This window comes from Episyrphus balteatus, chromosome 1 (assembly GCF_945859705.1).
Source record: "Episyrphus balteatus chromosome 1, idEpiBalt1.1, whole genome shotgun sequence".
Taxonomy (NCBI): domain Eukaryota; kingdom Metazoa; phylum Arthropoda; class Insecta; order Diptera; family Syrphidae; genus Episyrphus; species Episyrphus balteatus.
Window position 1 is genome coordinate 134,327,190 of NC_079134.1, and position 18,214 is coordinate 134,345,403.

Genomic DNA, 18,214 nt, shown 5'->3' on the forward strand with positions numbered 1-18,214 from the left:
CGGCAAACATAAAACACACAACACGTTGCAAGTTACATGTTTCATGTGGCAAGTTGCATGTGGCAAGTCGTATGTGGCAAGTTGCATGTGGCAAGTTGTATGTGGCAAGTTGCGTGTGGCAAGTTGCATGTGGCAAGTTGCGTGTGGCAAGTTGCATGTGGTAATTTACATGTGGCAAGTTGCCAGGGTTGCAAAAAGCTCACATTTCAGCTCAGCTCACAGCTCAGCTCAAATTTGAGCTAGGTACCATAGCTTAGCTCATTTGAGCTGAGCTGAAAGTGAGCTGAGCTGAAAGTGAGCGCCCCAACTTCCAACGCCTATATCTCGGAATTTTGAAAAAAATGAAAAAAAATTTTTTGATGCCAAAAGGTAGCGAGGACTCTAACCTACATTTGGGTACAACTCCCATCCCTGTAGGTGCACGCGTTCTCAAACCGGGTGAACTTAAAGGTAAAAAAAAAGTTAAGCCCGATTCTGAAAAAATAGGTATGATGTGGCGGTTTAACATGGAAGATGATTTTTTAAAAATCTGAGAATGTGCAAAGCGTAGGCCCATGACACAAGCTATCATTGGATATCACTCCCAAAAATTGCTCTCAAGCGGTTTAGCTTCCAGGACCGTTCAAAGATTCGGGGATTTTTCGAAAAAAAATTTTACCCCAACTTTCAAACGCGATTTTCTCGGAAATTTGAAAAAAATCGAAAAACCGGATTATACCACTATCGGCTAGCTGAGAATATAAGCTTTCATATGGCACCACTCCCCTGTCTCTAGATCAAAGCGTTCGAACGCGGAATTTTGAAGAAAATGAAAATAAAATTTTTTGATGCCAAAAGGTAGCGGGGACTTTAACCTACATTTAGGTACAATTCCCATCCCTGTAGGTCCACGCGCTCTCAAACCGGGAGAACTTAAAAGTAAAAAAAAAAAATAGGCACGATTCTGAAAAAATAGGCATGATGTGGCGGTTTAACATGGAAGGCGATTTTTTAAAAATCTGACAATGTGCAAAGCGTAGGCCCATGACACAAGCTATAATTTGGCATCACTCCCAAAAATTGCTCTCAAGCGGTTTAGTTTCCAGGACCGTTCAAAGATTCGGGGATTTTTCGAAAAAAAATTTACCCCAACTTTCAAACGCGATTTTCTCGGAATTTTGAAAAAAATCGAAAAACCGGATTATACCACTATCGGCTAGCTGAGAATATAAGCTTTCATATGGCACCACTCCCCTGTCTCTAGATCAAAGCGTTCCAACGCGGAATTTTGAAGAAAATGAAAATAAAATTTTTTGATGCCAAAAGGTAGCGGGGACTTTAACCTACATTTGGGTTTAATTCCCATCCCTGTAGGTCCACGCGCTCTCAAACCGGGAGTACTTAAAAGTAAAAAAAAAAAATAGGCACGATTCTGAAAAAATAGGCATGATGTGGCGGTTTAACATGGAAGGCGATTTTTTAAAAATCTGACAATGTGCAAAGCGTAGGCCCATGACACAAGCTATAATTTGGCATCACTCCCAAAAATTGCTCTCAAGCGGTTTAGCTTCCAGGACCGTTCAAAGATTCGGGGATTTTTCGAAAAAAAATTTTACCCCAACTTTCAAACGCGATTTTCTCGGAAATTTGAAAAAAATCGAAAAACCGGATTATACCACTATCGGCTAGCTGAGAATATAAGCTTTCATATGGCACCACTCCCCTGTCTCTAGATCAAAGCGTTCGAACGCGGAATTTTGAAGAAAATGAAAATAAAATTTTTGATGCCAAAAGGTAGCGGGGACTTTAACCTACATTTGGGTACAATTCCCATCCCTGTAGGTCCACGCGCTCTCAAACCGGGAGAACTTAAAAGTAAAAAAAAAAAAATAGGCACGATTCTGAAAAAATAGGCATGATGTGGCGGTTTAACATGGAAGGCGATTTTTTAAAAATCTGACAATGTGCAAAGCGTAGGCCCATGACACAAGCTATAATTTGGCATCACTCCCAAAAATTGCTCTCAAGCGGTTTAGTTTCCAGGACCGTTCAAAGATTCGGGGATTTTTCGAAAAAAAATTTACCCCAACTTTCAAACGCGATTTTCTCGGAATTTTGAAAAAAATCGAAAAACCGGATTATACCACTATCGGCTAGCTGAGAATATAAGCTTTCATATGGCACCACTCCCCTGTTTCTAGATCAAAGCGTTCCAACGCCTATATCGCGGAATTTTGAAGAAAATGAAAATAAAATTTTTGATGCCAAAATATAGCGGGGACTCTAACCTACATTTGGGTACAACTCCCATTCCTGTAGGTCCACGCATTCTCAAACCGGGAGAACTTAAAAGTAAAAAAAAATAGGCGCGATTCTGAAAAAAAGGCATGATGTGGTGGTTTAACATGGAAGGCGATTTTTTAAAAATCTGATAATGTGCAAAGCGTAGGCCCATGACACAAGCTATCATTTGGCATCACTCCCAAAAATTGCTCTAAAGTGGTTTAGCTTCCAGGAGCGTTTAAAGATTCGGGGATTTTTCGAAAAAAAAATTTACCCCAACTTTCAAACGCGATTTTCTCGGAATTTTGAAAAAAGTCGAAAAACCGGATTGTACCGGAATTTTTTTTATGATAAAAAAAGAAATATTTTACTAAAAAAAATAGAAATATATTTACTATCAAAAACACCAAGAGAAAAGATCACGAAAAATTATCTGTCTTATTTATAAAAATATCTATGTGTTAAAATAATTCCATTAATAACTAGAACCAAACATCTTAAGCTGTGATGTTATATAAAAGTTTAAAATATCTTCATATTTCATTATACTTTCCAAATAAAAATCAATGTATCCTCTCACCCATCACAGCTCAGCTCAGCTCACTTTACCTTAGCTCACCCAACAGCTCAGCTCAACCATCAGCTCAGCTCAACCATCAGCTCAGCTCACTTTATTTACTTTCGTTAACCATATACCGTACGTTCTGAACCGCACAACATGAGTAAATTTCACAGAATAAATTGAAAACTACATGGACGCAAGGAGGATGAAAGAATTAATTTATTGTTCACTTGATAAAAATGTAAAAAACGAAGTGTGGATTAATTAATTTAATAATAGAAATTAAAAAAATCAAATGAAATTCATTTATAAACTGAATGAGAAGTATAACTTCAGTCGAGTGTACATGTGTACACACACTCTTTTTTTTTGTAAAATAATCTGAGCTACAATTTTTAGAACATAATTTTTGTCGAAAACTTACCGTTTTTAAATTAAATAAAATGCACGACTGGGTCGCACGAACTTGCTCTTAGAGTTAAAGTTGCATTTTTAAGACTTTTTATATAGAAAAGGAAAAAAAATAAAATAAAATCTGAAATCAAATTACCCTCCAAAACAAGTATGCAGTTTTGATTGATATATTAAGATGCATTTTTAGAAAAAAATTTCAAAATCGTTAGAGCCGTTTTTCAAAAAAACTAATTTTTTATAAATAATTTTTTGGAAAAAAAGTTTTAAAATAAAATTGGTATGCCATTTTGTAGAAATCACTTATCAACATCTAAAAACAAAGTTTCAAAAAAACTCAATGTTCCCGTTTTCGAAAATTTGATTTTTGAAATCGAATAAGCAGTTGCGGAGATAATCGGATTTGCAAAAACCGTTCTATGGCAAGTACCGTTAATAATGATTTTCAAAAAAAAAATTTTCAATAAAATAGATAGACCTTAGCTTAAAACTAACATTTGAATTTTTTAAACAAAAAAAAAAATTCAAAAATTATTTTCATTTATTTGCCTTAACGTTAAAGTTAGAGAAAACTTACTTAAATACATTTTTTTCTTCTTCTTCTTAATAACTTCTGGATAAAAATGAATTTTTAGGTAGGTATATATATTTCCATTTTAATCAGAGGTTGCTAATATTATCTCTCTATGTTTGGATTTTGCTAAATTATCTCTGTTTGTTTGGATTTTTTATTCTTTACATTAATTTTTTTGACAAAATTTGGTGAGTCGAAAGAATTATTATTGTAAAAATACATTAAATTTTAGTGATGGAATGGGGCAAAAATTACGGAAAAAAATTTCGGGTTTTTAAAATCTCTCATAAGAAAATTTCGCATTTTCAAAATTCTGCAAACCAAAAATTTGCTGTTTTAAAAAAAATCTACATAATACATTAAATTCTCGCTATCAATGAAAAGTTAGTTAGTTAGTTAAGTTAAGTCTTCACTAAATAATTCATTCAAAATAAACAAGTCCTTCGATTTCAGTAATCACTAAGCTAATTCTAAGAGTTCAACATGAAAATTAATAACTTAGTTAACTCGGGCTCTTACTACCCTTGCGCCGCTTGTGTTCTTAATAGGTACTAAGAAAAAAAGTTAATGTTTTTCGAAATATAGAGAACCTTCCTTCAATGTCATTGATTTCATTTCTCTCTCGATAACTTTTCTTTATTCAATCATTAGGTAGCTTTTAGCTTGTCATATCACTTCAAACACCTTCAAGCTATTGATAAGCCCATAACATGTAGCAAGTACAACACATGTCGGCTATAATTGTTCAGGTGTTTGTGTGTGGGAACGTGTCAAGAACGCGCGCATGGTGAAGTCATACACTGTTGAATAAACCTATATGGAAAAAAAAACTTGCCGTGTCGCTGTTTTTTTTTTTATATTTTTTTTTTTATTGAAAGCTATTAGCTAGTGTCTGAATTAATATAAACCCTGTTGTGGGTGTTTTTATCCGGAATCAGTTTAGTAAACGATACAACTTGGACGTAATTCTGATTGGCATTTATTGATTTTATTTTTTATGGATAAATCTTCGACCATTAAACGATGGTCTCAGCAAGTTGCTTACAATGGCAACGAAACTGATACTTGTGTTGTGTTAATGAAATTTTCAAAACTTAAACCTGATCACGACCATGGCGGTAGAGCAACTACTATCGCTAGTGTAAGTTGTGAATATTTACTATTATTGAAATCTTTGCATTCTCATAGTTTTTTTTTTTTTTTTCTCCACTAATACTTCTGTCATAATTTCAAGTAATATCGCACAAATACTAATGTAATTCTTTTGTTTTGCTTATTTTTTTCGTTGCAGAAAAACAAAGAATTGATGAATGATATAATCACAAACTGTAAACTGAAAAATGGTAAGTAAATAATAATAAAAATACTTCAAAAACTGTTATCAGTGGGAATATCTATAAGGAACATAAACAAATTTAAGTTGTTTATATTCGTAGAAGAAACTCTTACAGTTTGTTTTTGGTAGTTTAACACTAAGTAACGTTGTTTAAAGTGATTTTGAGGAAAAAATAGTTCTCTTATTTTGTGATAGTTATTCGCGTAGATAGTCGTGTCGTCGGTTAGCACTTCAAATTCAAAAATATCATTGACAAAAAAAATCAGAATCTAAACACAAAGTGTATCTTACATCGTAAAAGTTTAAAGTGCATTAAATTTGGAAACACAAATCTGTGAGTGTGTTTATTCTCAATTACTTTAATGATGTTCAGAGCTTCTGTAATAAATAAATGAAACTGAATACCTAATTGCTTCAATTTGAAAAAAAAAAAAACATTACAAAATTTTTTATGTGCCATTTATTTATTTGAAAACAGCTCATTCTTAACAAAATTTGTTTTATTTTCCAATATTATGATATTATGATATAAAGTCTTTGGGAAACTTTCTTAAGAATTAATCGGCCTTGCTAAAGTGAACATTTTTTCTCTTTATCTTTACTATCGTGGTACAAAGTGATAAGAAAGCGATTCCATGTTAAGAGTTATGTAATTTTTTCAACTTAGTTTATCCAATAGATGAAGTTAATTATCTTTTGATCAGTGTAGAAGTTTTTTTCATAGTCTGGGACTATTTGTCAATTGGTGTGATTCTTCCATTTTTGTAGATCAAGGATTCTAGTATTCGATATAACTCGAAAATTTTTTTACCCGACAGAGCTTATATATGTAAGTTCATGCTTTACTTTTTAAAACTTCATCGACATTTTTGTACGTGCCACCCGCTAAATAGTTCAAATATTTCCCCCATCTTGTCTGCTAAACCGTTTAGTGGCAACACCAAAACTGAATTGGTTCTTTTTGAAGTTATACTTCTTATGGGACGGTGGGTATGAAAATTTTCTCAAAAATTTAGCCCCGGAAATTGATATGAAGATTCTTAATATACAATTCATAACTATATTCAGGGAAGTCAGATTGTCTTGGTTTAAGGTACGGAGATAGCATCAAAATTCCTAAGAATACCATTAGCTGAAATTGTTAAAAAAAAGTCATGTGTGCAATTCACACGTAATAGAAGTAAAACCGTAAAAAAAAAATTTTTCTTGCAAAAAAAAAGAAAAAATCTACCTATTTTTTATTCTATCTCCTTTAAATACATGTTTTTATATGACAACCTATATTAATTTTATATCATCTGAAAGGCTATTTCACCTTTTATATGACGTATGAATCATATTTCTACCATGCCTAGAAAAAAATAAGAATTTTTTAAAGCCAACTATGTCGAAATTTCAAGCTGAAATTTCGGTACTTTCTACACTGGTCATCGTCAACAGATCTCCACAAATTTCATTCATCTATCTATTAAAACAAAAAAGTTATAACAAGTTGAAGTCGTGTCGCGTTTTCGTTTCATCTTGTTTCAAATCACTACGATACTAAAGAAGTTTTCACTTCAAAAAATACGCTGTTTGGTTATTTTATTAATAATATAAAATAAAAATATCAAATGAAATTTATTTAATATACTGAGTGAGTACACACACTCTTTTTTTATCATATCGTCGTCGGCACAAAGAAATCTGCATTATTGGACATTTTCACTTTAAAGGATAATTTAACTTGTTATCGGTCCCTCTATTCACTGCATCGACCCCAGTCCTCTATCTGTTGCCCAGCAGCCTAAACTATCAATTTCCGTTGTAGGTACGAGTTTCAATAAGATTGCATGAGTTTCCAAAAATTTGAAGACGTTTTTCTCAAAACTACAATTTTGGAGATTCATGTTATTGGCTTTGTGCCCAAATAAACCCATGCAAAAATTCTTTTGATTCAATATCAGACGATATTAATTTTTAAAAAATGTTTCAAATTGTGACTTTTTTTTTTTGAACTCATTTTTCTCCAGTGGCAACACTGCTGACTGGTAAATTTCAGCAGGAAATTTAATGTTACAACTACTTGGAGGTATGTTGGCACAATCATTGCAGCATTGAAGTGTCCTAAGTTTTGATATAGCTTGTGAATGAGTGCTTCGCAGTTCCCTATAATACACAATAAAAAACGTATGTTTAAAAAAAAAATTAAGAGAAAACAAATAAATATTTTTTCTCCAAACCAAAGAGCTTAAATTTTCAATTTGTTGTGAGGAGGTACTTTAAATTTTAAAGCTCAAGAAACCTTGCGATAAAATGGTGCATTTCTCATGTTTGTAATTCATTTTCAAGTGGGCTAAAAGTAAACAAGTCCACAAACGTTTGCCTGTAAAAAGTCCTGAAGAGTTTTTCATATTTTACTATTGACATTTAGATACCAATTTTTTCGACATGATGTTAGAACTGTTAATCGAATAACATCAAAGATCTTCAAACTTATCCATCAACACTCATCATGCCCTAATGTTTTCACAAAACAATTTGCATTTAAGATTTGATTTAACATAAGTAAACTGCTGCTGATAAGATACTTCAACATGATTAATTAAAACTTGTTCATTTCAATATTCACTTTACTTGTTTTAAATTATTAACTTTTTTTTCTAAACCAAAAATATAACACCGACCTGATTCACTCTGGCGTATACTTATCATTTCAAAATTGAATAATTATTATTATTTTCTCATGTCACTCTCTGGGTTTGTTAAATTATTCTATTAAATTATTCAAATAGATTTTCAAGGCTTAAAAGATAACCTGAATCATAAATTCATTCTCTTTGTATTTGTTTATAAAATTAAATCAGTTCGTCAGAACATTGCTGAAAATTTTCCCATATATAAACCCCAATTCACAACTTCAAAAGAGTCCCCCCCCGCCATCCACTTGGTGGTTTAATCTCTCACACAGTGCAATCTGTTGGTTGAATATTTGTGTGGCCTATATTTTAATATAAAATCCGAGTATATTTCCTGTGAAAATAAGTCGTTCGCATAAGCAACCAACCTTTTGGATGAAAATTCAAATTAATAATTAGAATAAATTATTCGAATTGTTCGCATAGAATGGAGTATGCGGCGGAGTCCCTGGCGAAACGATGCCGTAAATGAGTGATGATTCACATTGCGAATTTCCATAAAAATTAAATTGATTTTAATGCGAGGGAATTAAATGTAAATTAATAGATGGCTATAGAAAGAAAAAAAAAGCAAATATATTACTCTAAAGTATTCCCAGGCTATTTGGATGTTGCCAAAATATTAATGTGGAAAATTAATTAATAATGACCGAGAAAATCATTCAATTTTGAAGACATATAGGTCATGTTAGCAGCTGTGGTTTGTTTGTTTGTTTGTTTATGGATTGAGATATGATGCGGGTTGAATTGTTGATTTTTATTAGAAAAATATGGAGGCAAATCAGAATTTAAAATTAATTGCCCATCAATAAATCATAAAGATACTTCATTAATTGAGGTGCCCTCGTTAAATAAAATGTAACAAATATTTGGATTTATTAGTAAACATAACACTTAAAGGGTTGTTAAGTGTTGTTTTGATAATTTTCTAATTAGGTTAGAGAATGAAAACCAAAATTGAAGAATTTTGATTATATTAAATTAGGTTACCCAAATGATTATCACATTCTTGAGTCAATGCTGCTGAAAATCCAAATACATATGCAATTCAATTAGATATAATAAGTTTGTAAAGCGAATTGAGTTGCATTAGTTTCTGCGTATGAAGGAAGATGTAAACCAATGGATGAATCATTAGGCGTGTTTTTTTGGCAAAGCTATCCGTAGTAGGATTTCCCAAATATCAACACTGGACAAAAATTTATATGCACGCACCAAGAGAAAGGAAAACGTAAACTTATACACTTCTTCAAAATTCTGTTCGCAGCTTGGTTTAGCTTCTATTCCTATCCTATGCATTTAAACGCATAAGCTTATTTCAGTGTAAAGTTGATTAAGATCCTCCTTTGATACAAGATTCTTCAGCTTCTTACTGAGAACATGAAACAGTGGTTTCGATAATGGATTTTAAATCATCAGGAGATGATGATTGTGATCGTATTCGAAGAGTTATAGTTTTGTGTGTGGATGATCGGTACGGATGAGGTTTCAGTTATGTTGTACAAGAGTGTACCGTATAGCTACGGTGCACCGCGGTGACCATATTTCTGGAAGCCAAACCCGGGACGGATAAAAAATTCGTTGGATCGCTTTGAAAATATTGATTTTTCAAAAAAAAATTTAAATTTTTTTTAAATGAGTTTTCATAATTTTTCCTTTTTTTGATATCAAGATTTCCTAAACGATTTTATGGGAGCGTTTTTGTTGAAATCGTTTAAGTCGTTTACGAAATCAGAAATCAAGAAAATGGTTTTTTACACTGAACCAAAAAGGTACATAAAATTAATGAATTTGTACATTAAATTAATGTAAAAATTCATGGCAAATGAGCCAATGTAAAAATTCATTAAATTTAAGAATCGTTTTAAGAACAAATTCATAAGAGAATGAATCTTTCTTAAAAATTAAGAATAAGTTCTTAAATTTTAAGAATTCTGTTCATAAACAAATTCGAAAAGTTTTGAACATGTTTAAGAAAAGTTTCTTAGATTTTAAGAAAAATTCATACAATTTAAGAATTATTTCTTAGATCTTTTTTTTTCTTCTATAATTTAAGAACAAAGTTTAAGAAAAGTTTCTTACATTTTATGATTATTTCTTAAATTTTATGATTTTTTTCATAAATTTCGTAAAAATTCAAATGAAATTTTGCTTAAATTTTATGAAAAAAATCATAAAAACTATGAATTTTTCTTAAAGTTATATGATTGTTTTCATAAAATATAATACACTTTTCATTAAAATTTATGCAGTTATTTATATAAATGCATATAATACATTACCATTCCAAGCCTTTAATTTGTTCCTAAAAAATTGTATTCCAAACAAACAAACTTCAAAAGAAAACAATCCAAAATCTAAAACAAAAAAATTAAAATTGTTTTTAAAAATAAAAGAAATTATTAAGTTTAAACGTTATAAAAATGTTTTATTGATTACTATCACTATAAATTTCACTATAAATTAATATAATTTTACTTCTTTAATGGATGCATCATCTGGAAAGATAGAAAAAAGTTTGTACTAGTAAAATGAATATGTAGTATTTGGTTTAAAAAATCGAAATAGCTAGAAGGTTAAATTATCTAATTCTTACCTTATTGTAATCGGCACCATTAGACTCTGGATATGAAAAAAAAAAAAATAAATAAACATACAAAATTGAATAAGTTGGGGAAAGATAAAAATATAAAGAATTTAGGTACCTATGAGAAATGTTGATAATATTAAGTTAAAACAAAATTTAAATATTTAGAGAAATAAAATAAAATGCAACACTTACTAAACTCCATGTTTTGCTTTAGTTTCCAATGACAATTTCAATTGTACAGGATTTGTTGAGAATCGCCTTTAATATGGTTTTTATTTTGTGTTGATTTTTCCCCCTTTGCCGGTCCAAAGTTGAAGATTACGTACGTGCCTCCATATTTCACAAAAATATCAAATTACGATTTTCAATTTAAAATAACAAAAAAAAAAAAAAAATATATTTAATAAATAAAAGAAAGCAATTTTAAACATTATATGTTTTTATACTTAGGGTCAATGTGGGTAAATGTAAACAGGGGTAAATGAGAACATGGCTCATAACAAGCTTCAGTTAAATCTCTTTGACGCATACATAAGTACAAATCGCGGACGCATGTATCTTTTAACTTATACGTAAAACTCATTGATGTCAAGAGAGAATTCATTCGATGAGCGTATTTTCCGTGAAAGATAATTTTTTAAAGTGTAAAACAAGTCGTTAGTCTTCCAGAAAAATTAATTATTTTTGCAGGTTCAATTAAGTCAGTATAATTTGCAAATACTTTTTAGTTTTTAATTTTGATGTAGATTCTATGTGAAACAAACAAATTTTAAAATACAAGACATTTATGTCGATTTGCATGTGTTTACATTCACCCCAGAATATTTTTCATAATGGGTAATTGTAAACAACGTATTCTGGGGGTAAATATAAACATATATTTTTGCTGAAATTATTGGTTTTAATAAAAATAACGCATTTTTAGTCAATTACTATTGCTAAAGTGCCGCGAAATCACATTTTAAAGTAGCCAACACCATTATTTTTAGTGGATGGTGTTGCAAAATCGGTCTTTGACGTAAAAACAAAAAAAATATGACGTTCAGAGCTGCTGAGGATGCATATTGGGTGCCTATATAAAGAATCAATGGAAGAAAACAAAAACTTTTATTGGAATTTGAAAAAGTTTTTGTCAAATACCTTCTTGAACGGTTTTCAAGTTGTTATCCATATGATAAAGAGGAAATTCTAAATTTTAAAACACCGTTTACATTTACCCCGAATTTGTAAAAAAACAGAAACATGGTGGGGTATTTGTAAACATGCCATATTTGAGAGTAATTTAAACAATTTGGGAAATATTTGTTTATATTTATAAAGAAAAATTGCCATCATTTCATGTTTGCATTTGAAGATACCATTCAAGTTGTTCCGTGAAAACATATAAAAATCTAAAGTCGAAAGAAAAAAAAGACATGAAATTGTTTACATTTACCCACATTGACCCTATCTGAGTATATGGGAAAGAGGCAACAGGAACCAACAATATTTTACACTTTTCAAATGTACTTATACTCTTCAAAATTGTCTACGTGGTTAAAATGCTTAACACTATAAACAATATCGTCTTTTATTCACAAACTTTTATAACTTGTTTCGGCAACGACCGTCCACTTTGAATATTAGATTTTAAATTTAATCCTCAAAGAAATCTCTCTAAGGCATAGATTCAGAACAACAGTTATTATTTTCTAGATTGATGAAAAAGTACATAGACTTTAAGAAAATATACTTAAACACTCAAAACGTAAGAATTTTTTTATTAATTATATGTATACTTTCATAATATTTAATGAATTAATTCTTAAATTTTGGAAAATAATGAATTTCGAACATAAAAAGTATGAACAAATTCTTAAATTTTAAGAATAAGTTCTTAATACCGAATACAGGATAACGGTAAAATATTCCTTGTTTTTTGATTAATGAAAAAATACATTCATTTTAAGAAAAAATGAATTAATTCTAAGAAAAAATACTTAAAAACACAAAATTTATGAACTTCTTACAAATGTAATTGCGAAAACAGATTTTTTTTCAATTTTAGAAGGGAAGAAAGTCAATTTTAAAAATTATTTAAACTCAAAATACAACTGAATGGAAAATAATAGTAAATTTCATTCATAAAAGTATGTCCAGATTCTAAGATTCAGAAAAATATTCTTTCAAATTGGAGCTAGAAGTTTATGAATTTATTCATAAACCTTTGTATTTGTTCTTAAAAAAATTTTCCATAGGAAAATTTTTATGAAAACTGATTCTTAAATTTTATGAATCTTTCTTAAAACTAAACTTTTTTTAAAGAATTTGTGCTTAAATTTAATGAATTTTTCTTAAAAATGTATGAATTTTGGTTTATAAACGAGATTCATAGTTTTTAAGAATAATACTTTTTTCAGTGTAATAATGTCTGTTAATAACTTCTAAAAAAATATTTTTTTAATCAAAATCGGGAGAGCTGTTTTTTAACATTTTTATTTAAATGGTTTTTAAATTGTATGAACTTTAACACAACATGTCCTTAAAAGTTTTGAAACTTATCTGGGTTCTTTACTCTTCCATATGTTTTTCTTTATTCGAAAACATTTTTTCTGGTGTACCAGTCTGACAAACAGAAGCTGGAACATTTAAAAAACTAAAGCCTAGTCTAGAGGCAAAACGAAAATTTTCATACAAAACCAGCACAACGAAAATTTTGCTTTTCGTTGCACAGTACGCAGCTTAGGCAACGAAATTCTTACCTGTGCTAGATTTTATGAAGAGTTTTTAATCGTTTTTTTTTTACTTTGGAGACTTAGAAAATTTTTCGTTTTGCTTCAGCAGCGTACTAGAAAAATTTTAATTTCCAACCACTGTTTTCTTGTTTTCCGTACAAAGTATTTGAAATATTGAATACAAAAATCAGAGAATGTGCAAATACGGGACAATCACGGGACAAATTACAAAATACGGGACACTTACACGTCCCGGGTTTCTTAAATAAAAACCCGGGACAAGCTGTAGAAATACGGGACCGTCCCGGGTAAACAGGGACGGATGGTCACCGTACGTATAGCAGCAAATTGATGTAGGTACTTGATAATTTAAACAAAATTTAACTTCGTACCTTTGATGTATAAAAATAATTTTTCAAGCAAATAGTTTGAAGCTAAATAATAATAATGAGATCCTTAGCAATAACATCCTTTAGAACTTCGTCGTCAATTCTTGCTGTAAAAATTGCTTCAAGTTTCTCACAATCCTTAAAGTCAACATTCTTTGAAATATCGCAGAGAAAACCGAAGTTTTCGTTCAGATATTGATACTGTCCAAAACACTAGTCAAAGAGTAGATAACGTCACATTGATTACGTGGTAGAAGAAATCAACTTTAAATTAAAATTTTGGATCAATTGATTGAGATTGTTCAAACTGATAACGGCGACTACGTAAGCTCAGAAATCAACACATTCATATTCAAATGAAGATTCCTCAAAACGGTTTGCCTGAAAGTACTGCCGCAGTTTATCTAAATGTTCTAACAAAAAGGTATAGAACGTTATTGTAGGTGCAACAGTTGATTTTTAATAGTTTTTTTTTTTCAAAATTTAATAAATTTTTTTTTAGATTGCCTTTCCCGGCTAAATAAGAGTGAATATGTCCCTCTTCCTATGCGATTTTTTTCTTGTCTCGACCTTGGTTGGCACACTGTAGCTTTTTGGCACATTCCACCTGAATCGCCCTGTATTTAGTATATTAACAAAAAATATATCTCTAAATAAAAAATAAAGCAAAGTTTCGAAAATTCATGAACACTTTTCACAAATATTCATTTTTCAAAAAAAAAAAATATTTTTTGAAAATTGGAATTTTCATTTGATTTGACTGTACTATAATTTTTTGTCTTTAAATCATTAAGAAACCGTATATTAAATATTTTTAAGTAAAATATCCCTATAAGCAATAAAATCCACAGACATTTGGTATTTAGAATCGTTTTCCAAAACGGCTATAGGATGTATGAAAAATATCTACCCTAAGAGCTCCCAAAATTCCCAAAAGACATTTGATTACTCTCCTGTTACACACGTGTTTCAATCAAAATTGTATGTTTATTTCACTTTATGTTTATTTCGGCTGAAAGATGTTCTTATAAAAATCCTCTTTTCAATTGAATTCTTAACCTACTTGTCTGGAAATAACCTTAATAAATACATATATAAACAAAAAAATATGAAAAAATCCTTTATCATCAAAAAGAACAAAGTATCAAAAATTTACTGAGTGTTCTTAATTCAAAAACAAAACAAAACAACGAACACAATTTTATTAATTTCAAGACATAAAAGCAACAATTTCGCATTGTCATGCACAAAATGGCACCCCATATACCCAATTTACATTTTTTTTTGTTGTTTACAAATCACCAGGTGTGTTTTGTTATGCATATTAAAAAGTCATACACACACAAAAATGTTAGCAAATATAAAACACAAAACACTCTACAGCACTCGTTTATTAATATTTCCTTCTGAAGCTAAATAACAAAAACAAACATAAAAAAAAAACACCTTTTATCCCCCAAGAAACATGAAATAAAGTTATCATCCAGTCATTTTTCACCACACCTGTCTCACCAACCCCATATAACAACCTCTATCGAATTTCTTAAAGCTACGAAGACAGACGCACAAAAAAAAAAGTCCAATATTACCTTATACATCGGCTCGACACTTTATACTCTCCTACGGAAGTTGTGCTTCTTTTTAGGGGATTTTCAAGGAAGAATTCTTTTTGACTGTGTTTGTTTGTGTATATAGTTTATGCAGGATCTTAAAGACTTTGATAAAATCAACAAGATAGCCTTTAAGCCTCGCATAACATCAGCATAAATGTCCTTTTTTTCTTGTGAAATTTTTGTGTATAAAATAATCCTTTAATTGCAAAAGATAGCTTAACACGTAACTAACTTTATCTCATTATCTATTACAGGTTTTGGGGCAAGTATATCAGCAGCGCCAGCGTCTCCAACAAAAAGGCCATTAAGTCCGGATCATCCAAATCCGGCACTTCCAATTACAGAGGTAAGGGATGAGTAATAGAGACATTTTAGCAACAAAAAAAAAATAAGGAACAAAGACATAAGAAAACCTCTTTGAATACGTTCTTTTTGGGTTCAAGTTTTCTATTACATTTTTTTTTTGTTTGTTTCTTTTTTCTTCTACTTCCGGTGTTCCGGAACACTCAGAAAAGAATAAAAAACCTATAATGAAAAATTTTTAACATTGCATATTATATGGGTAAAGCTTTTTTTATATCCTTGCCAATTCGTTCTTTTGATTTTACTCAACGGTAAAAAAGTAACTTCCGGTTTAAGGTTTTACAATGGGGTTTTAATGGTTTTCCGATTGTGCGGTCAGAAGTGGCCTCAATTTATGGAAGTTATGGACAAGCAATCATGTCATGATTGATAGCTCGTTTTGTAATATCTAAGGACCTTTGATTACGAGGGTAATTTTTTATGATTACACCAAAATTAGAAAAAAAAAGAAGTAATGATGAGAAAATTTGATATAAGAAGTAATAAATAATATCTTCTCAGAAAAAAAAAATAATAATAGATATACAATTTACTATTAATTTGATTGACAGATTGGCATAGAAACAATAGAATATATTGAGTGACAGGTTAAATTGATGATAAATTAACTATTATTGTTGTACAAGTGTATAAAGTTCTTAAGAAGTTGTTAAATGCTTGAGAAATAGACAACCCAAAGAGAAAAAAACTGACCAAAAGTAAATCTCTAAAACCATGTCACTTTTGAAAAGGGTGTTTGGAATTTCTTTCATGACAACACCCAATTTATCTTCTTTATTGTGCTGTGAAAGATAAAATATTTAAGAAATAGTTTAGCTTTTTTATTGCTTTTTTTCCTAGTTTTGGAATATGCCAAGCAAGATGACATGGATTGCTTTGGAAATATATTATTAATGAAGAGGCTATAGCTATAGCCTTAACTTTGAATTTCTATTATTATTATTTTATAAGTCATACTTGTATGTGGGGCTTCGTTAAGTATTTTATGATACCAATTATGAAGCCTATATTTCCTATATTTCCTAGTTGAGAGTATAAAACTGCGAGAGCTTTTTCCAACCGGCTGTCTTAAAAGAACACAAGTTAAGCAATAATAATGTAATTTCTAAATAATTATGATAACAAAATAAGTGACTATCCTTATCGGTCCTTTCAAGGAGGGGAGAGGGTTTAATCTGGTAGTTATTAGAATATGGCCCAATGATGATGCTAACTCTTAGGACAAAAGTGTCGAACGTAGCATTGCAAAAATGCAAACAATGGTGAAAATTTCCCCGAATATTTGCAATTTTTTATGATTTTAGCCGTAAGTTGTTGACAATGACTTTAATATTTATATCATAGTCTTTAAGCTAATAGCATTTCCATGTATTTTAAAAAGCTGAATGCATAGGCCTGTTCACTGTGATCTCATATCTGTTAACCAAAAGTTGTTTCGGCTCTTTGATCCGACAATACCTCCTTCCGAATGAAAAAAAAAAAAAATATTTTGATTGCAAATATTTCAACAACCCGATTTCCTACAAACTCTTGGTTTTCAGGTATGAATAGAGTCTAAAGAGTCCTTTCTTTTGATGTCTCATTCGATGGATTTGGAGAAAATTTTTGAAAATTCCGAATTTTTAGACAAGGATAATTTTCGAAAATCTTGAAAAAATAAATTTGTAATTTTTTTAGCTGAATGCATAGGAATGTTCAGTGTGATCTCATACCTGTTAACCAAAATTTGTTTCGGCTCTTTGATCCGAAAATATCTGCTTCCGAATGAAAAAAAAAATGTAATAATTTTAATTATACGCCTGTACGATCTAGGGTCTTTTAAATGCATTTCGCAAGGCACTTGTTAGAAGGAATAGAAAGCTTAGAAAAAAATTTTGTTGGTACAGTGAATTAATAAATAATTTGCTTCTGGGCAAAACCACTGCAGCTGCAGCTCAAATAGATCAAATAGACACACAGAAAGACAGAATTGCGAGACCTTCCTTTTTAGTTTGTGGCCTAAATTATGGTTTCTTGTGAAGAAACAATATTGAATAAATATATAAACTTTTATATAAAATTTAAAAAACGAAATAAATGGCCAACCAATAGGTATCGAATCTAGGACTCCAGCGTGACTCGTATCTCTGACTCTATAAAAAGCTGCAGCCTGAACGGATAGATCTCTTTGCAACAGTTTTTGGAAATTTTAGAGAGGATTTTTTTAACTAATTTTTTTAAACCTTATCTAAAGATATTCATGATATATTTAACAATTTTATAAAAGTATACCTAATTTCCCCAAAATCTTCTTTAACGATTTAAAAAAATCAAGTGTTAGTTTTTGGGCAAGGGTTATTTTTACAAAAAAGATTTTTTCGAAAGTCATTATTAACGGTACCTGTCATAGAACCGTGTTTTTTAGTTCTGAATTTCTCTCAAGCGACAAATCCAATTATTTTTTTTATCAAAATATTAAATTAAAACAAAAAAAATTGAAAGTTTCTTTAATCAAATTTTCGAAAACGGGTCAATGCAATTTTGAAAACTTTAGTTTTAGGTGTTGTTCTATTTACTAAAATATGGCATAACAACTTACATAAGAATTAAAAAATTAAAAAAAATGTCACCGATAGAAATCGACCCTAGGTCTTCAGCGTGTGAGCCAAGTACTCAAAGAATTTTTAGCATTAATTTGTAGGGTTTTAGAAATTGCCGCACTCTTTTTCATTATCAAAACAAT

At 30.3% G+C, this 18,214-nt stretch overlaps 1 protein-coding gene across 5 annotated transcripts in view; it reads left to right on the forward strand.

The window, feature by feature from the left end:
- LOC129921566 (rap guanine nucleotide exchange factor 4) overlaps positions 1 to 18,214 on the forward strand; it is a 216,638-nt gene that overhangs the window by 162,403 nt on the left and 36,021 nt on the right. For 3 of the 5 annotated variants that reach the window (XM_056003466.1, XM_056003464.1, XM_056003465.1), the window contains exons 6-7: positions 5,101 to 5,152; positions 15,384 to 15,475. In XM_056003466.1, coding sequence (XP_055859441.1) covers positions 5,101 to 5,152; positions 15,384 to 15,475 — 144 coding nt within the window. Of the gene's footprint in view, positions 1 to 4,374; positions 4,951 to 5,100; positions 5,153 to 5,359; positions 5,480 to 15,383; positions 15,476 to 18,214 lie in introns of those variants that run through there. The other 2 variants (XM_056003467.1, XM_056003468.1) reach the window with 2 other exon arrangements.